Genomic DNA, 20,246 nt, shown 5'->3' with positions numbered 1-20,246 from the left:
CCTCTAACTTTGGTTACATTGGGGTTTTGCTTAGTGTTGGTTTTGTTGATTTTTTTTTTTTTTTTTTTTTTAATTTTTTTTTTTTTTCTATTGTGAAGACAGAATTTACCTACTTAGCCCATTCTTTTTAGGAACTTGTAAAAGTATCTGTGTTTAAGCACACAAATATTCACTTACTTGAGGACATTCGAAATTATGAATGTCATTATTTTCAACTTGAATCTTTTTGAAGGTATGCTTTGGGGCACGTATTGTGAATTGTACTGCTGTATTCATTGCTAGTAAAGTGACTAACAGGGAAATCTAGCTTTGAGATGTAGCTTGGTTTATTTTTGAACTGGAAAATATCCAGCATGTAAGCTTGTTTGTATAGCATAGGTGCTTTTAGAATTCTTATTGATAGTCCTTCTAAAACCAGAATCGCAATACATATACTTTCTGTTCATTCAGTAGATTTTTGGAAACATAATTCTACAGCACATGGGTTGCTTTTACTGTTCACTATCATAAGGATTTTCTGACTAGTTCAGAAACAAATCTTTATTTTTAACTTCTCTTTCGTTCCAGATAGACTCTTCAGTTTCTTTCAATACCAGTCATGAAGCATTTACAGCTGTTTTTGATACTTATACCAGTCTACTTACTGATCAGAATTTAGGCTTAAATCTGAAGGTAAGTTGCTCACTTAAGTATCTTCCCTGATCTCTCCAGATTAGAATGTTAGAGGTTGATAAAGTTGTTAGAGTTGAATTTTTACCTTAGTTTGCAGATGGACATTACTTCCATTTTTTTTTATTTCCCTATTCAGCTTCCTAAAAATTGTGAATAATTGTATTTTAGTCAGAAAGAAATGTCACAGATGCTGTGCTTTTGTTTTGGGTGTAACTTTTTTTTTTTTTTTCTATGAAAAATTTACTGTCAGTTGCAAATAGTTTATAACTCTAAAGTGTCATTTTTTTAATCAGGCTTTGAGCATGGACTGGCACTTTCTAAATGTGAAATTATAAATAAGCAATGAGGTCCATCTCTGTATCAGACCAGTAACTGCTATATGTGATTTGGTCAAGAGAGGGAGACAGAGCACTGCATACTGAAAGTAGAAGTTACAGGATGAAGTAATCACACGGAATCACAGAATTGTAGGAGTTGGAAGGGATCTTTAGAGTGCATAGAATCATAGAATCACAAGGTTGGAAACAACCTGTAAGATCATCTAGTCCACTGTCTTCTCATTACCACTGCTACCAGAAGCACTAAACCATATCTCACAGCTCCTCATTCAGACACCTCTTGAACACTGCCAGGGATGGTGACTCCACCACCTCCCTGGGCAGCCATTCTGGTGCCTGTTCCAGTTCTTTGAGTCCAACCCCCTCCTAAAGCAGGTTCCCTGCTGTAAGTCAAACATAGGCATCCAGGCGAGTCTTGAATAGCTGCAGAGAAGGAGACTTCACAAAGCCTCCAGGCAGTCTGTTCCAGTGTTCCATCAGTCTTGCTATAAAGAAGCTCTTCCTTGTGTTAGTATAGAACTTCCTGTGCTCCAGTTTTGTCCCCTTACCCCTTGTTCTTATTACTGCTTGCCACTGAAAAGAGTCTTCCCACACTTCAGATATTTATAAACAGTTATGAGATGGTCTCTTAGCCTTCTGTTTTCCAGACTGAAGAGTCATGGAATCATAGAATCGCCAAGGCTGGAAATGACCCACAGGATCACCCAGTCCAACCATCCACCCATCTCCAACAGTTTTCAATAAACCATGTCCCTCAACATAATGTCCACACGTTCCTTGAACACCAGGATTGGTGACTCCAACACCTCACTGGGCAGCCCATTCAAGTGCCTGACTAGTAGTAATTCTTAATGTCCAGCCTGAATCTCCCCTGGTGCAGCTTGAAGCCATAAGTCCCAGGTTACTCAGACTTTCCTCCTACATGAGAAGCTCCAGGCACCTAATCATCTTTGTGGCTCTCTGCTGGACTTTTTCTAGGAGTTCCTTGTCTTTTTTGAATTGGGGAGCCCAGAATTGGACACAGTATTCCAGATGTGGCCTCACCAGGGGATGGTAGAGGGGGGTAGGATGTCCTCCCTTGACCTGTTGGCCATGCTCTCTTTGCATCCCAGGATACCATTGGCCTTGGTCACAAGGGCACGTTGCTGTGTGGATGTTTCAGACCAGAAGACTATAAGTTTTGTACTTTAAAAAATAGTTTTGCATGGTTGCTGCTCTGTCAGTCCATCTTTTTGGTGGATAGTTTTGAACTTCACTGTGCATTCAAAATATACCTTGCTTTAGCTTCTAGGTGATGCATAAAAGCAATGGCTTCTTTTTTTTTCTTAAGTGAGCATCCACTATCACAGAAGTCTACTATATGGCAGTGTTGGGCAGGAAATGTTAATTAGCTTTTAACTCCCACTCAGTATTGATCAAAGATGTTTTCAAAGATGTTTTCTGAAATACCCTAAAGAAGAGCAGCTACATGATGCATCTTTCAATTCTCTGAGACTTTGAATCAGTAAGCATAACCACTGCTGATTGTTTTGTAATCCTTAAATGCTTTGTAATTAGTGAATAATTTTATTTTCCTTTAAAGCTTTTTTATCTTTCTTTCAGGGCCAGGCAGTGATAATTCTTCCATTCTTCACTAATTTGTCTGGAGAAAAACTTAATGAACTTAAGAATGCTCTTGACCAACTTGTAGCTTTCAATTTTCCTATGAGTTCAGATGAGTTTCCCAAAGGAACCTTGAAGCACAATAACTATGTGGACTGCACTAAGAAGGTTAGTGTCTTTCAGAAATGATTATGAACCCTAGTTGAACTGTACCTTGAAACAGATATCTGTATATCACATGGGGTGTGTGCATATGTGTATATATAGCAGAGGTAGGTGTGTACTTAAATATCACAGAGTCTGGAATTAGAAAGATAAGCTCAGTTCCCTTAAGGAAATCTGCTATTAGTTCTTAGTTAAATTTTTATTCAGTTGTAGAATTTACATGTGCAGATTACATATGCGTATCTTGAGTATCTGCTTCTGATCGATATGGAAAAGTTAAATGGAACTGACTTGATTCCATGTGACTCCTTACTTTGTGTTGTATCTTTTTGCAGTTCTTAGATGCTTTAGAGTTGTCTCAGAGTCCAGTGTTGTTGCAGTTGATGACAGAAGTCCTCTGTAGGGACCATAGACATTCTATGGAGGACTTATTTCAAGCCAGCTTCAAAAGAATTTCCAAAAGGTAAATTTTGGTCCATTGCATTTTGCTCTTGGTCTTAGTGATTCTTTTTATGATTTAAATGTCCGTCTTGTCCATATTACAGTGATAGTTAACATCATAACATTTTATATAATATGTTTAAGTCATGTAGTTACTTTGTCTTCACTATTCCAAAATATTTCTGAAGTGGCACCAACTTACAGATGACACTGCCAATTTCTGGACAAATTCTGTAAAGTCTTCTGTAAAGTGGCTCATTCTGGCAGAATGCACAATGCACTTTGAAGGTAGTAGTTGTGTGCAATACCTATTTTTGCTATCACTGTGTAACCGCAGTGCTCGCATAAGTAAATAACACTTAAATTGTCAGCAAGTTAATTTGCTCAACTCCCTTGGAAAAAGAGCAGCACTTTTTTTTTTTTTTCTTTTTTTAATTAAAGTGTTTCCCTACTGATAAGCTGTTTACAAAAATATGCTCTGTCCACAGAACAGGTCTTTAGTCTAGAAACCAAGCATTCCAATTTATGATGAGCTGTTAAGTAACGACTGTTTTGAAGTATGCGGTTTGCGACATGCAGTCATTTATCTTCTGCCCAGGTCCCATTTTTTTTTTTGAAGTTTTAGCTACTATAAAATTATTCAGAGCAGTGATTCATCTAGAACCATAGAATATCCTGAGTTGGAACAGATCCTTAAGGATCATCAAACCCTGGCTCCACACACAACCACCCGAAGTTCAAACCCTACATCAAAATGTTGTCTGACCACTCCTGGGACTCTGACATTTTGAGACTGTGACCACCACTGTGGGCAGCCTATTCCAGGGGTTCATGCTGTTCCCTCGGGCCCTGACACTGTCACACAGAGCAGAGCTCAGTGCTGCCCCTCAGCTCCCTGTGAGGAGCTGCAGCCTCCATGAGGCCTCCCCTTAACTCCTCTGCTCTGGGTTGAGCAAACCCAGCTTGCTTACCCATTCCTCATGCAACCTTTCCCTCCAGACCCTTCACCATCTTCACAGACTTTCTTTGAACACTTTCCAATAGCTTTAAGTCTTTATACTGTGGTGCCCAAACCTGCACACGAAGCTCAAGGTTTGTGCAGAACAGGATAATACCTTTCCTCATCTTTTTCTATTTGCTTCCACCTTTCATTTGTACCAGATGCTGTTTTTTAATATGTATATATTTTTTTTAGATTGAGGCTGACAAAGATGACTTTTGTATTAAACCGTCAGAGATGTACAAGCAAGTTTACCACTTCTTGCAGGGCAAGAAGCTGAGATTTGCTTTAGAGAGTTTCAAACTGATCTTGCATGTCTTGTAGGATACCTAAGTGTGTATGAACAAAGACAATATGATTTTAATGACAGAAGTGGTTTAAAACGCAAATGGAGTCTGGTAAGAATGAGTTTTCTTCTTGCAATTTCTATCTTATTTAGGAGCAGCACTGACAAACAAGTAGTACTGCTGGACACCGTTCACAAGATGTTCCAGAATGAAGACCTTCTTTCAAATACTGTCCGTCAAGCTTTTGTGGATCGCTCTCTCCTCACTCTCATGTCGCACTGCAGCTTGGATGCTCTGAGAGAGTTTTTTTGCAAGATTATAGTGCAGGCTATGGATACACTTAATTCCAGGTTTACAAAGGTATGAATTATAAATAAATTGGGAAATGTGATGTTGACTGTCTCTACATACATTTTGCTTAGGTTTGATTGAAATGCTGTAGTTGAAACCACTTGCTTTCAATTTTGCCAGTTTTCTGTATCTTGCAGATTTTCCTCATAATGTGTGTTGATTCTGTTGCTTTGAAGTTAATGCGTTTGCTCTTCTTCTGTGTACAGCTGATAAGTCATCTGTATATGTGAAAAAAGGGATCTGAGATACTGTCAAAACTCACTCTGACTTTTAAGTATAAAATGGTAGTCTACTAATATATTATGAAAGAGGAGTATTAGACCTGTGTAATGAAAGCCCTTGGAGGAAAGGTCTGTGCTCTTAATCATTTGCTGAAGGGTCTTGTCTACAATCAGTAGATGTTTCTTTCTTGTTTCTTCTCATCCATGTTAGTTAAATCCAATGATTTTTTTTGTCAGTGTGTGTACTCTTGATGAGGGTCTCTTCTAGTTCATAGAATCATAGAATCATAGAATCACAAGGTTGGAAACGACTTATAAGATCAGTCCAACCTTCTCCTCATCACCATTGCCACCACTAGTACTAAACCATATCACACAGCACGTCATCCAGACACCTCTTGAACACTGCCAGGGACGGTGACTCCACCACCTCCCTGGGCAGCCATTCCAGTGCCTGACCACTCTCTGAGAGAAGAAGTTCTTCCTTATGTCCAATCTAAACCTCCTCTGATACAACTTGCAGCCGTTGCCCGTTGTCCTGCTCATTGTCTGGGAGAAGAGGCCAAATCCCTCTTCACCACAACCTCCCTTCAGGAAGTTGTAGAGTGCAATGAAGTCTCCCCTGAGCCTCCTCTTCTCCAGACTGAATAATCCCAGCTCCTTCAGCCGCTCCTCCTAAGACTTGTGCTCCAGACCCCTCACCAGTTTCGTTGCCCTTCTCTGGACACGCTCCAGGACCTCAACATCTTTCCTGTAGTGAGGAGCCCAAAACTGAACACAGTACTCGAGGTGCGGTCTCACCAGTGCTGAGTAGAGGGGGATGATCACCTCCCTGCTTCTGCTGGCCACACTATTTCTAATGCGGGCCAGAATGCTCTTGACCCTCTTGGCCACCTGAGCACACTGTTGGCTCATGTTCAGCCGAGCATCAACCAACACCCCCAGGTCCTTCTCTTCTTCACACTCATCAAGCTACTCCCCCCCAAGCCTATAACGCGTGGGGTTGTTGTGCCCAAAGTGCAGAACTCCGTGCTTGGCCTTGTTAAACCTCATCCCATTCACCTCAGCCCAGTGGTTCAGCCTGTCTAAATCCCTCTGAAGGGCCACCCTGCCCTCAGGCAGATCCACGCCACCTCCCAGCTTGGTGTCATCTGCAAACTTGCTGTTAAACACCTGTTCCAGTGTTTAACCACTCACACTGTAAAAATAAAGAAATAAATAAATTCCAAATATCCAATTGGAATGTTCCCTTGTGCAGCTTTGTGCCATTCCTTTGCATCTTGTCTTAGGTTCCAAGGAGGTATTCTAATGGTAGTCATTATAAACAAAGCTCTGGAAAGAAGACTTTAGATGTAGACTTAAACACGTGTTTTTACACGTGCCTCTACTGCTGTAAGTGCTGAAGTGAAGTGCACAAAGAAACTCATAAATTCCATGGGTACGTTTTTTGAAATGGTGTAGTAGGGAAGTGATATTTAATTTTGTCTGCTTAGCAGTTATATATATATATTTTTATCTTTGTTTCTACATGTGTGCTTTGTTTAAAAACAAGTCAATTCTTGTTTTCATGGGGAAGGATGTTCTGTGTTTTCAGCTCCTGTTGTGGTAAAAGAATTTAGGTATTTTCAAGTTGCACAAAAGGCCGTTGGTTCTTGACAGACAATTCAAACTGACAGATTTCTTTCATCACAAACAGTGTTTGTCTCCTTGTGTTGCTCTTACTGGTATGTTTTGCTTAGGATCTCTGAGACATTATTTGATAGTCTGCACATATTTCTCCAGTATCACTCTAACTATTTAGTCAATTGTAGTTAAGACAGTTTACCTGATAAAACAGTTATTAAAACTATGTTGATCTGTTTACACAGACACTCTGAACTTGTAAGTTATTGTTGTAGAAGATAAAAGTAATCTGAAGGCTATTTAGCAGTAACTAGAGTAACTACGGACCTCCTTAGCAAGGTCAAAATCTAGGAAGTTTTTCTGAGTCTTTGCTTATTTGTTTTCAGTCCAATGAATGTGTTTTTGATACACAAATCACCAAGAAAATGGGTTATTACAAGCTGCTGGAAGTGATGTATATACGTCTTTCAAAAGAGGATGTTCACTCCAAGGACTCTAAAATTAACCAAGCTTACCGTGGCTCTGTAAGTGTAGAAGGAAATGAACTTACCAAGGCACTAATAAAGTAAGATTCTTTTTCCTTGTATTTCCTTTCAATTTCTAATTATATTTTGGGTAGATACTCTTTTAGGTATGTCGTGTAAAGCAAAAGTATGACTTGGTCAAGGATGAACGCAATCTGCGATGTAGCTCTTGGTTTTAAGTAGAGTACTCAATATTTGATTTATATTTGATAAACTGATATTGAATGTGGGGGTTGGAACCTGATGATCTTTAAGGTCCTTTCCAACCTGAGCTGTTCTACGATAATCTACAATCCTATCTCAGAATGACTTCTTCCCAGTTGTTTTGGTTTCCTTGCTTTTCAGTATGGTTCTTTACCTTTAATATAATGCACCTAAGAGGACTTAAAAGGTTTTTTTTTTTTGTCTATAATTTGCTTAAGATTTATCGGTGCTTATGGGCAAAAGACCTATTAAAAAATTGTTATCTGAACCAGTTTTGTCTGGCTAATCCATAGCATAGCTCAGCATGTCTGTGCACTGATAAGTTGGTGAGAAAGAGCCACAAGACTTGTTTGTTTATGAGTTGAAAGGTATCTTCATTTTCTATGAAAATACCCTGCCATCTCGTTGACATTAAAGATGGCAGTGGAAGTTGGCTGTGCCATTGGTGAATGGTTACATTGTGATTTAATCCTAATACTGCTATAGTGATATAGATCTCTTGAAATTCTGTTGATTCTGTCTTTCATTGGGAGGGCTCTCCTGTGCTTATTAAAGAGAAGGAAAAAAGCAGCAAAGACTTTGGTGTTTACATGTCTATTTTTGCCTGTTCTTATTTTCAGGTTGTGCTATGACGCATTTACAGAAAACATGGCAGGGGAGAGTCAGCTGCTGGAGAAGAGGAGACAGTATCACTGTGCAGCATACAATTGTGCTATTGCTGTTATTAGTTGTGTCTTCACTGAAAGTAAATTTTATCAAGGCTTTCTCTTTACAGAAAAATCAGAAAAGGTGAGAAACCATTGCTGCTAGGAAGCTTTCAGAGCACGGAACATGAAGAGATGTTAGTTGATGTCAGTAAATCAAAGAATCAGACTTGAGTGACAGGCAATTATATAATGAACTACCCAGTGAGGCAGTAGGAGTAGTTGACTGACTTTCCTCTTCGTGTCATTTGAATTGCTGATGAAGGCGTCGACATGTGCTGGGGGTGGGTGAAGTAGGGATAGGTTTATCAGTTTCTCTCTACACTCAATCAATTTTCTAATATCTAAGAAAACATCTATTAAGTTTTCCAGTCCTTGAAATATACACGAATAAGAGAAATCCTTTTTAAAGAGTGCATTGCCAGTGCTTTAAGTTCTCAAGTAATTGAGTAGGAAAATTTTCTTAAGTGTTGGTCTAAAACAGAACTGGCTGTTTTGTTTTTTTTTTTTGTACTTTGAACTTTTACAAGAAGCAAGAAAAATGTTAGAGCAGTTGTTATTGAATGCAGAGTTATAACTTCGATGTTTTCAAGTTTTCTTTGGTTTGCAGAACTTGCTGATTTTTGAAAACTTGATAGACTTGAAGCGTCAGTACATGTTTCCTGTAGAAATTGAGGTGAGTGGAAGTTCTGTATTTTCATATTTCTGAGAGAAAAAAAAAAGTGTACATCTTTAAGTGTGCTCACTGTTGAACTGGTTCTTAGTCATGTGGGGAGGAAGTGGGAAAACAATGGAGTACTTCTCTGTTTAAAATTACATTTTTCTGAAGGAAATGTAGACATCATATACAGAACAAACCTTCAGTATATTGTTTAGCATGATTTAGTCTGGTTTTGAATGACTGTAGAAATAATTGATTCAGCTATTACCTGGAACCTTTAATAATCACCACTTGTAATGTGGAATTGTATTTCTAATTATGATTTGGATCATTTTTTGACAATTTTGAGAAGTCACACTGTAAATTAAATTAAAAAAAAAATAGTAGTAATCTAGAAATTATTTATTTCTATTGTTTAGGTTCCCCTGGAAAGGAAGAAAAGATACATTGCTATTAGAAAAGAAGCCAGAGAGGCATGGAATGATGGTCAGGGTATGAAATTCATTTATGACTATGAAAAATTTATCTCTTACCTTTCATACACTATTTATTGATGCGCTGCTAATTGCCTTCTACAGTATCAGGAGTAAGTAATAGCATTCGCTGTACTTTGTCATGCAACCAGTTCCCATCCACTCTCAGATTCCTGTAGTCAGTAAAGGCATGCTTGCTTGTAATTGCTTTGATTAATGGTCTATTCTTTTTCCTATTTAGATGAACCCAAGTATTTAGCTTCTGCATCATACATGATGGATAGCAGTTTGAGTGAGGAAATGAGTCAGTTTGATTTTTCTACTGGAGTCCAAGGTTTTTCTTATAGCTCCCAGGATGTTACAGCTGGCAGTGCTCACTTCAGGAGAAAGGTAATTTAGTGACTTATGTGCTATGTGTAAAAGCTTTAAGCTTTTTAGCAATTGGGTGTTCTTACTGAGGTTGTGAAATAGAAATAGTGCGTGTTATGCTGAGAAAAAAAAAAACAACGTTCCCTGTTAGTGAAGTGGAGCAAAGCTTATTTGTTGTTACTGAGTTTGTTCTTCAGCTGTTGCTAGTAAATGTATCAAATAACAAACTCAATCACTTATAAACTTTAAAGGTACCTAAGTTGAAGAGCCTCTGTTCTACTTGAGGATGGTTTTCTCTAGATGAGGTAGTGGGCTCAAGCTGTGTTCTGTCAGTTTTTTTTCCCTCTCCTTTTCTCTGTACTATAAGCTGGAGAAAAGCCATGCCCTGTTGTGGTTTTCTAAGGCTGAGTAGTACAAGCCAACAGAGTTGTTAAAAGGTGGCTTTTGACTTTGTGTGCAGTCAGGAGTGGCCTGCGACGCTTCTGTTTTGCTCTTAGGCACCTGTTTTCCCCATGTCTTTTAGTTTTCAAAGACACTTGTCCAAGCTGGCTTTATCAAATGCAAAGAATAAATTATTGTTGTTGTTATTACATTGTAATTTTGTATCTCTATTGTGGCACCTTGTCTTTAACTATTGTTGGAAGATGTTAAGCGCTGTTCTTCCAAGTCTTCAGCTGTGGAACAACATTGTTTCTGTGAGGTTCAGAACTCTTCCTGCTTCCAGCAGTTGCCCCACCCATACTAGCAGGTCGTAATGTCAGAGCATTGTGAAACTGACATCTCTAGACACACAAAATGAAAACAATGCACAGGTGGGTACATCCATCTTGGGAGGCTTTTGAACAATGCATCTGATTTATTCCCTGTTGCAGATTGAGTGTACAGTCAAATCTGTCATACTGAAAAGATCAGAGTGACTCATGGTATTATCACAGTTTAGATGAAAACACATTTGTATTAATCACAGTAATTTTTTTTTTCTCAGGATATGTCAGAATACATGGTTTTGAATGATGAGTTGGAACTGGAGATGGATGAACTTAACCAACATGAATGCATGGCACCAATGACCACTCTGATTAAGCATATGCAGAGGAACCAGATCACACCCAAAGTGGAAGAGGCCAGTATGAACCAAAAATTTGGCATTGTTTCGTTAGTTAAAACAACGAAGCTGTGACTGATTGAATTCCTCCATTCTGTAATTTTCATGTCTATACCTATGTGCTGAGGCAAGGGGTTTTTTTGTTTTGTTTAATAATTGAATTGATTTTTTGCGTGTTTTCTTTAAATTTCAGGGCATGGTTCCTGTAGATCTTCCTCTTTGGATGAAATTTCTGCATAGTAAGTTAGGAAATCCATCAGTGCCATTAAATATTCGCCTCTTCATAGCAAAACTTATTGTTAATACCGAGGATGTGAGTAATTTCTTTTTTCCTATTTTTTTTTTTCTGTTAACATAACAGCTTGTATTATCAACTGCATTGCTCTTATATGGTAAAATATGTTATCAGCTGTGACATTTGGAGGAGATTCAAATTTAATGGTTTGTCATGATTAAAGGGAACTTGTTCATAGCCCAAAAATCAAAGTAGTGCCAGTATTTGGAGTATAAAAGAAATGAATTTTCTTCTAATAACTAATTCTAGAAGTAGAATGTATCCACAACATGCATCTTGTGTAAACTATAAGTAATTAATTCATTGATACTGGTTAAGGGGTATAGCTGATTGTTTGTCATCTTTGTAGGAATAACTGCAGTGTGATTTTAATGGTCACAGGCGAGTCTTCTGAAAACTCATAGAGCTAAATGATGTTCTAGTTGCAGAAAGGTATAACCTTTGTTATAACCTATGTATAAGGTATATAATGGCAATGTGACTTTGAGAAAAAAACATTCTCTAATTTTTCTGCTCCTATTTCAGACACTTATTTTAAAGAATAATGTTTAAAATATTCTGAATCCAAAATACAAAACTGGATTTCAGAATTTAGGAAAACTTAACACTTAATGCTTCTCAGTAAAAGTGTCTGAAATAGAGATTTCAAAGAGCAGGTGAGTGGCATACTTGGTCAAATTCTTTAGGGACAGATGTTCTGCATGAAGTGCTCCTACTGTATCATATTAGAGCTGTATTATGGGGGCCCTACTGAAATAATTACAGCTTCATATGAAGATTTGTGAAAAGTCTTTTAAGCAGAAGTGAGGAATGTAGTTAGGAAGGCCTTTTATAAAAGTTACTTTAAATTTGTTGGGGTTTTTTGTTGTTGTTATAATTTCAGTCTAGGTTAAACAAAATGCTAAGAAATTGATTTAGCAGTCTCACCTGTAATAATTATTGAACAGGTTAATAAAGAATTGGATACTCTGTATGTTGTCCTTGATTTTTATTTATTTTACTTTTTTCTCCCTTCCGAAAGGTTTTCCGACCCTATGCAAAGCAATGGCTTGGTCCGATGCTGCAGCTTGTTGTTTCTGGCAATAATGGAGGTGAAGGGATTCATTATATGGTAGTGGAAATAGCAGTTACCATTCTTTCCTGGACGAGTGTAACTACTCCCAAAGTAAGGAAATGTAAAAATTATTTTTTGCTGTTCTAATGGCTATTTGATAAATAATGGATGAGTTTATTATTATGCTTCTAATCACTTTGTACATCAGTCCACTGTTTCATTTAGATACTAAGTTTTAAAAACAGCTTATTTACTTATTTGGAAAAAGCAGAATATATGTCTTTATGTCAGAGTCACTTTGTTTATTTTTGCTTCCATTCATTGTAGGGAAATATTAAGGATGAGATTTTGGCTAACAGATTGCTTGAATTCTTGATGAAGAATGCCTTTCATCAGAAACGAGCTGTGTTCAGACACAATCTGGAAATCATAAAGACAGTTATAGAGTGTTGGAAGAACTGTCTCTCCATACCTTACAGGCAAGCAGTTTGGATCTTTACTTTGTCAGTATTTCATGAGTATTAGTTGAGTGTTATCAAAGCAGATAAAAAGGTAAATTCAGCTGCAACTGTAAATTTTTTGTCCCTAGAATTAACAATAAAACTTCAGAACTGAACTCTCCAGAAGTTGAAACGTAATTTGTTTAAACAAAGAGAGAGAACATGTAGAGAATTACAACAAGCAACAAAAGCCAGAGAAATCTTTACAAAGACTTACTTTTTGTTTGAAATATATTATTACTGAATATTAGTACATTGTAAGATTTTTGTGGTCTGATGTGCTTCTGAGCTGGTGAATTTGTGTAGAGTAACAATCTCTAATCTGTAAAGATTTCTTCTTTGAAGCTAGTTTTTACTTCTGCTCTCTACTTTTGGTGGAAGAATATACACATGTGTAAATGGGTATGTGCACTTGTTTTCTACAGAGTTCTTGGGTTGTGTGTGTGAATATACATATACAAAGAAAGTGGTTTGTCATATATGTATATGTGTGTGTGTGTGTGTATATATATATATCATTACTTTATGTTTTTATCCATCAGCTTAATATTTGAAAAGTTTTCTAGTGGAGATCCTGATACAAAGGACAACTCAGTGGGAATTCAGCTGCTGGGAATTGTTCTAGCTAACAATTTACCTCCCTATGACCTGAAGTGTGAAATAGATCGTGTCAGGTGAGAAATGCAACACTTCAAAGAACAAATTTACTTAAAAGCTTAAGAGAGCAACTCTTAACTTGTCAGCATAAAATATTGGAGTTACATTGTTCACTTACTGGGAACTTTTTGACCCATCATCCCTTTGCTATTATCTGTCACTGTGCTTTTTTTATCTGTAAAGTTGGTGATAGTGCCTCAGTACAGGTACTAAGGGAACCAGCTAGGAAATGTACCCTCCTCAATTTGTTGCTTGTAAATGGAGGTAGTTTTGTAGGTAAAGTAGTGACTAGCGTCCATCTTGGCTGTACTGCCATGAAGTTGTTGAGGTGATAAGGGGAACACTACTGTCAAAACTTTAACCCTGGACATGGGAAGTGCTGATGTTAGGCTGTTGGGAACTAGTCGACAAGATGCCCTGAAAAAATGCTTTTGAACCAATTGTTGTTTGTCAGCACTGATCACTTTTTAAGTATTGATGTCAAAAGTTAAGCAGACAGAGCAGTACACTGACTTGGCTGAGCAAACTTCTTCTAGAGCTTAGGTGAAAGAAGAGTGTGTATGGCCACTGGAAGCAAGATCAGGCAACGTGGGAGGACTGAAGGAATACTGGTCCCTGTTGTAGAGAGAAAATTTGTGTGGCCAAAGCTCAATTAGAGTGGATGCTGGCCAGCAGCAAGAACGGCTTCTTTAAATATGTTAACTGCAAAGGAAAGACCAGAGATAGCATTGGTCCATTACTTGCTGAGATTGTCCCTACTTATGAGGTGACCACACACAAAGCAGAGACATTTAATACCTTCTTTGCCTGTCTACAACACTGACAATGGACTCTGTAATCCCTGGAGCCCTGAATTGGAAGACCCTTACTGCAATAATGGTAAATTCCCAGCCAGCTCCAAACTTTTGCAGGACTTGCTGCTCTGGCTTTAATGCATATAAGTCCATGGAGCCTGATGGGATTCACCTCAGGGTATGAAAAGCTGGCTGATGTCATTGTGAGACCTCTCTCAATTATTTTTCAATAACCTTAAGAACAGGAAGAGGTCCCACTTGGCTGGAAGCTGACAAATGTCATCACAGTTTTCAAAAAGGACAAGAAAGTCCTAGTCATTACAGTCCTGTTAGTCTTAATGCAGTGCAGTGTGAGTCAGCAGTGTGCCCTGGCAGCCCAAAGGGTCAACTGTACCCTGGGGTGCATCTGGTCCAGCACTGCCAGTGGGCAAGGGAAGGGATTGTGCTACTCTGCACTGTGCGGCCTCACCTCCAGCACCAGGTGTGGGCTTGGGCATACAATGTGAGTAGGGCATACAAATTTTAGAGAGCTTTTGGAGAAAGGCTGCCAAGATGGTGAAGAGTCTGGAGGGCGGAGTGTGTGAGGAGTGGCTTTGGTTTGTTCAGCCCCAAGCAGGGGAGGCTGAGGGGAGGCCTCATGGTGGCTGCAGCTACTCGTAGGAAGTGGAGGGCCCTCCTATACTAGTAGCACTGGTATAGGCAGTGCTGAGCTCTGCTCTCTGACAGCGACAGGATCAGAGGGAACAGCATGGAGCTATGTCAAGGGAGAGTCAGGTGGGGATGAGGAAAAGGGTCTGCACCAAAGGGCAGAGAGCGTGGTACAGGCTGCCCGGGGCAGTGGGCACAGTCCTGAACTGCTGGAGGAAGGAAATATGGTTTGAATTTTGGGTGGTCCTATGTGGCATCAAGAGATTAAGTTGATGATTCTTGTGTATCCCTTCCAACTTGAGATGTTGTATGAATCTATGAAATGCAGAGCTAATTTATTTTGGAAAACACTGAGAAGTATGTAGGCTTTATTACAGTGAGCCCCAGGACTGCAGTTTCATGGGAATTAAAAGAGTCAGGAACTGCCACAGCAAGGTTTTGAGACACTGTAGGTAGGAATCAGTATTGAGCCATATTGATCTCTTCTAAAAGTAGTCACTGTGCTGTCAGACAGCTCGAAAGTTTTTCAATGTAAAATCAAATGCTGGAGTAGTGGCTTGTAACACATCTGTTTTTGTGCTAGGTATTTTCAGGCTCTGATCAGTAACATGGGTTTATTAAGGTATAAAGAAGTTTATGCAGCTGCTGCAGAAGTGTTGGGACTTGCTCTTCAGTATATAGCTGAGAGACAAAACGTAAGTAGCTGTATTTAGGTGTGTCACCATTACTGTCTTAAATATGTTTACATCTTTTATGTTGCTGCTCAGTTCAGCTACAAAAATTAATGTTTTTAGAACTCAGCAGCCTTTGTCCAACAGATTGAAAGGTTAACTCATTAATTCAAGATGTCAAATGCTTTAGATCAACTAAGAGCTGAGTGTCTACCCTGTTGTTTTGGAGCTAGAGGTGAGTGGGCTTTATTCTGCTCCTGCGTACACTTGTGTATGTACATTTTAAAGTTTTGGAGTTTCTTGTTTTTACCACTTTTTGATTAAAAAAGAAAACTAAAAGTTGGAAGGTTTGGGGCTACATTTTGAACATCTGTATCTGAGAATGTTTAGTAACTGGCAAGTTTTGATGTAAGATTCAAGGCTACTATATTTAATTTTGGGCTCTTAGAGCTCTCATGGATAATGAATCCACTTATTTTCTAGAGTGTGGATGAAATGAATGCAAACCTGTTACTCACTGAATTTTATAGTACTGGCACCAAGGGATAGTGTTTGATGATCATAGAAATCAATTTGAGACAGATACTGGAAGTATCTCTTTACAGAACTGTTAGTTATCACAGGGAGTTCTGGAGGTAAGTAGCATCAGCAGGTTCAGAAAGAAATTAGGCAAATTTATGCACAAAAGAAGTCCAGTGACTACTTTTAAAAGCAATAGACAATGTATACTCTAAGAGCTAATAATGGATATGTGCTGGGATGTATGTGAGAGGGAAAAAAAAAAGATACAATGCTGCCACGCTTATGAACTGCTAACTATCATTCTGCAGCTGCTACTACAGAAATACCATGTTACTGGCTCGGTGGATTATTACTCCAATCTTGCAGGATATCCCTGCATTATTCCCCACTAAATTGCATTCTGTTTGTTCTTTTACAGTTTCTAGAGCATATTTTCTAAACTGAATTCCTGCAACCTCCTCTCCTGTAGTTTTTCACGTTCTATTAAAAGCAATGTTTTGCATAAAGTAGCAAAAATGGTTGAAATATTGTATCCTATTCAAAGTTAATTTCTTTGACACTTAGTGATGCCTGCTACTTCATTCACTAAACATCTTCAGTAAAAATATTTTTTTCTTACGTTCACTGATTGGAAATCTACCATACTCAATAGTTACTATTTATATAAGCTCGTATTTCAAATTTAAGATTTTGGTTCAAAACCAAAGAAAGCTCAGAAAGGCATTGTGAAGCAGTCGTGTTTCAGCTAGTCATCACTGTATGGCAGCCAGAAGCACCATAAAGTTAGTATGAAGCAAAATGCAATAGAAACAAACAGTATAGCAGCAATACTGTGTGTTGTTAATGTGGTTATAGATTTCATGGCTGTACATGTCACACTGTCTTTCTAATTCTCAGATACTTGAAGATCCAATTTATGATTGTGTCATAAAACAATTAAAACATCATCAGAACACCCAAGAGGATAAGTTTATAATATGCTTGAATAAAGTTGTTAAGAATTTTCCTCCTCTTGCTGACAGGTATGTCATAATTTACATGGTGAATTCATTGTAGATCTAGGAGAATAATGGAAACTATCTTGCTTTTCTTCATGAGCTTATATTCATGTTAAGGTTTATGAATGCAGTATTCTTTCTGTTACCAAAACTTCATGGTGTGATGAAAAACTACTGTTTGGAAGTAATTATGTGCCGAGCAGAGGAAATACCTGACCTCTATCTGCAGTTAAAGAGTAAAGACTTCATCCAGATCATGAAACACAGGTAAGTGTCACATGGCTATAAGTGTGAATAAGTAGTGTGAGCTTTTTGATAACATTGCCTGCTATTGCCTGAGCAAATGGAATCTGAGTGTTAAGTATAAGATAGTTAACTCAATGTGAGGGAAAAAAAAAAAAAAAAAAAAAAAAAAAAACACCAAAAAAACAACCCACCTATATAGTATTAAGGTGAAATTTCAACTCCTATTCACTAGGGTATGGATTTCATCTTTAGTATGTATTGCTTTAGTTTTATTGTTACTTCTAAGTTGAACTCGATAGTATTTACATGAAGCTCTTTAAATGAAAGCAGATGTTGGTAAAATCTGAGCTGATCTTCTCTGTGTAGCAATGAAGAGAAGAACAAGGTAATAATCTTTAATTTTTGTTTTCTCTCCCTTTCTCAACTTTAGGGATGATGAAAGGCAAAGGGTTTGTTTGGATATAATATACAAGATGTTGTCTACACTGAAACCACCAGAACTTAAAGAACTTCTTCCTGGAGTGACAGGGTTCATTTCTCACCCTTCTGTAATATGTCGACAGCGCATGTATGATATTCTGATGTGGACTTATGATAATTACAGGTATGTATTCACTGCAGGTGTTGTCTTTCAGTGGTTTGAAAGCATCTATAACATTGTCTTCCAATTTCATGTCCTTCTATGTGGGATTTTCTAGTTCTCAAACAAATAACTCCAGTGGGTTGCCTCGGACCTTCTTTCATGGTGATTTAATAATTTAAACTAAGGGACAAAGGCTTAGACCTGAGCTTCAGCCCAGAACTAGAATAGTACATCAACACAGTGCAGTAGTGTAAGAAGTCTTAGTCTGATGCTCTCACTTTTTTTTTTTTTCTTTGTGGCAGTGTTTATAGCTATAGTAAGAATTTTATAGAAATTTAATTGTAGTCAGGAGATGTATTAAGGCACTTTGGCACAATCTGGGTCTGTTCAATCTGGTGATATGAAGGTGTTCTTTGTTTGACTTAGAAAACAGTGTATTCTTGAAAGAGTGTGCTGTTGCATCCTCTGTCTTGGTTGTATTCTGTTGTATGCTTTTGTCCAAGAATAACTGTTTACTGTTAGAATGGATGATTCTATTGAAGAACATGCAGGCGATTTTACTGCAGTGTCACTTGTGAAAAGATGCCACTGCTTTTATTCTTTTTTAACCTCCCTAACTCAGATTACTTCTGCTGGGCCTTTATAATAAAAACCTAACGACATATTTTCTAGCTTTCTGACTTCTTATTTTTCTAAATAGTGGAGAGACAAGCCATTTCTGGGAATGAAGACCTCATATTATGAAAGGAAGTGTTGTCATGCCAAGTTGTGACTTCTTATATTAATAAGGGCAGTTCCTCCTTTTCTTCCACCATCCTCATCCTCTTGTTTTTTTCTTTAATGCGTTGTTTGAGAGAAGTCACTAAGAGACATTTTTCTCCTAATGTCAGTGATCCAGAAAGCCAAGCAGATGACAATTCTCAGGAAGTGCACAGACTGGCAAAAGAAATCCTGCTTCAGGGACTGATTGATGAGAATGCTGAACTGCAGTGAGTAAACAGTGTTGTGATGACTGAAGTAATAAGTCCTTAAATTGCTCCTCCTTTGTTTATAATACGAGATACAGTCATTAGATGTTTTAAGGTATTTTAATATGAAAGCATGACATCAAGATAATGCTACTTCCTTTTCTTGCAATGAGTTAATTTATAAGATTGTGTCCCATAGCTTCTGAATTATTACACTGAATTATGGTGAATCACAGAACTATTCAACAAATCTCTAAGCCATGGAGAAATTGTTTCACCGGGCTGGTCCTAATTCTGCATTAACATTCTGAAGTTTTTGAACAAGGCTCTCGCTATACACAGATGCATGAATAGATTCGGTGTTGGAGGATGTTGAATGCCTTTAACTATTTTTTTTTTAATGAAGCAGAAGATAGGAGCTCTCTGTGCTTAATCACCCATAGCACTTCTTGAGAGGAAAACAATACAAATATTTATTTATTTTAGGAGTGAACCTTTATAATATCGGTTAAATGGCGTAGAGCATGGGAGATGAACGTGCAAGTCCATGTAACTCAGCAGAAGATCCATGGTTTGAAAGGTTTAATTGTTGATGTTGTTATGTTATTGTTTTATTTAAAATTGACCTTTTTTGGAAATGTTGCATTTTCTGTTTGCAGATAAGGAGTTAAGTTACTCATTCTTACCGTTACAGATTAATTGTTAGGAATTTTTGGAGTGACGAGACAAGATTACCTGCAAATATTCTTGATCGTATGCTGATGTTGTTAAGTTCTTTATATTCTGCCAAGATTGAAACGCAGTACTTGAGTCTGATCACAAATTTTCTGCTTGAAATGACCAGCAAAAGCCCAGATTATTCCAGAAAAATATTTGAGCACCCACTATCTGAATGCAAATTTCAGGTAAATAGGAGTGTGTTATCATGTGCACAGCCATGTGACAAATTCCAACGCCTACTGTAGCTGCTGCTTTGACAAGAACAGAGTGAAGACTAATGAAAGTGTTTTTTGAATTAATAGTTAACACCTGTAACAGGGCTGGGTTATGCATGGTATATTTATGAATCAATCTTGAGCTAACCAGTCCAAATTTCAGCAAGCTTTTTTGCTGAGCTATGGGGAGTAATTATATATTGTTTGTTTTTAATACCCAAGTTTTGCCCAAGTGTCTAGGATGATGTTTTAGATTCTGTACTTCCATTCTGCTATCCTGTCTTCCATAGGAAAAAGCCTCCACTCTTACTGTTTTTATTAATTATTGTGTGTGTTTATAGGACTTTGTAATTGATTCCAGTTGGCGTTATCGAAGTACCATGCTCACACCTATGTTTGTGGAGACTCAGGCTTCACAGAGTACTAACAGGAATTCATCACAAGAAAGATCCCTTTCCATTTCTGGGTCAGTAGGAGGTCAAGTGAGAGCTACCCAAAGGCAATATGAATTTACACCTACACAGAATGTCAGTAAGTCCAGACATGAGGCCTCTGAAATTTTGTTATTTACTGTAAGAATGATTCCATTCTTTTCATTCCTGTTGCATGTGAATATTTAATGCAGAAGTGTAAAT

The 20,246-nt window shown here is 37.9% G+C and overlaps 1 protein-coding gene across 2 annotated transcripts in view; it reads left to right on the top strand.

Annotated features, from left to right (window-relative positions):
* PRKDC (protein kinase, DNA-activated, catalytic subunit) overlaps positions 1 to 20,246 on the top strand; it is an 82,622-nt gene that overhangs the window by 31,519 nt on the left and 30,857 nt on the right. For both annotated transcript variants that reach the window (XM_052704559.1, XM_052704558.1), the window contains exons 38-58: positions 568 to 672; positions 2,613 to 2,780; positions 3,113 to 3,240; positions 4,658 to 4,865; positions 7,087 to 7,265; positions 8,049 to 8,217; positions 8,743 to 8,808; positions 9,213 to 9,285; positions 9,508 to 9,656; positions 10,621 to 10,758; positions 10,934 to 11,053; positions 12,057 to 12,200; positions 12,417 to 12,568; positions 13,132 to 13,263; positions 15,272 to 15,383; positions 16,779 to 16,903; positions 16,997 to 17,146; positions 17,556 to 17,729; positions 18,599 to 18,697; positions 19,371 to 19,581; positions 19,953 to 20,142. In XM_052704559.1, the coding sequence (XP_052560519.1) occupies positions 568 to 672; positions 2,613 to 2,780; positions 3,113 to 3,240; positions 4,658 to 4,865; positions 7,087 to 7,265; positions 8,049 to 8,217; positions 8,743 to 8,808; positions 9,213 to 9,285; positions 9,508 to 9,656; positions 10,621 to 10,758; positions 10,934 to 11,053; positions 12,057 to 12,200; positions 12,417 to 12,568; positions 13,132 to 13,263; positions 15,272 to 15,383; positions 16,779 to 16,903; positions 16,997 to 17,146; positions 17,556 to 17,729; positions 18,599 to 18,697; positions 19,371 to 19,581; positions 19,953 to 20,142 (2,992 nt within the window). The remainder of the gene's footprint in view (positions 1 to 567; positions 673 to 2,612; positions 2,781 to 3,112; positions 3,241 to 4,657; positions 4,866 to 7,086; positions 7,266 to 8,048; positions 8,218 to 8,742; positions 8,809 to 9,212; positions 9,286 to 9,507; positions 9,657 to 10,620; positions 10,759 to 10,933; positions 11,054 to 12,056; positions 12,201 to 12,416; positions 12,569 to 13,131; positions 13,264 to 15,271; positions 15,384 to 16,778; positions 16,904 to 16,996; positions 17,147 to 17,555; positions 17,730 to 18,598; positions 18,698 to 19,370; positions 19,582 to 19,952; positions 20,143 to 20,246) is intronic.

The sequence above is a fragment of the Tympanuchus pallidicinctus genome, unplaced genomic scaffold, assembly GCF_026119805.1.
Source record: "Tympanuchus pallidicinctus isolate F22 unplaced genomic scaffold, pur_lepc_1.0 scaffold5, whole genome shotgun sequence".
Lineage (NCBI taxonomy): Eukaryota > Metazoa > Chordata > Aves > Galliformes > Phasianidae > Tympanuchus > Tympanuchus pallidicinctus.
Note: the sequence above shows the minus strand (reverse complement) of the source record. Positions and strands in the feature narration are given on the sequence as shown.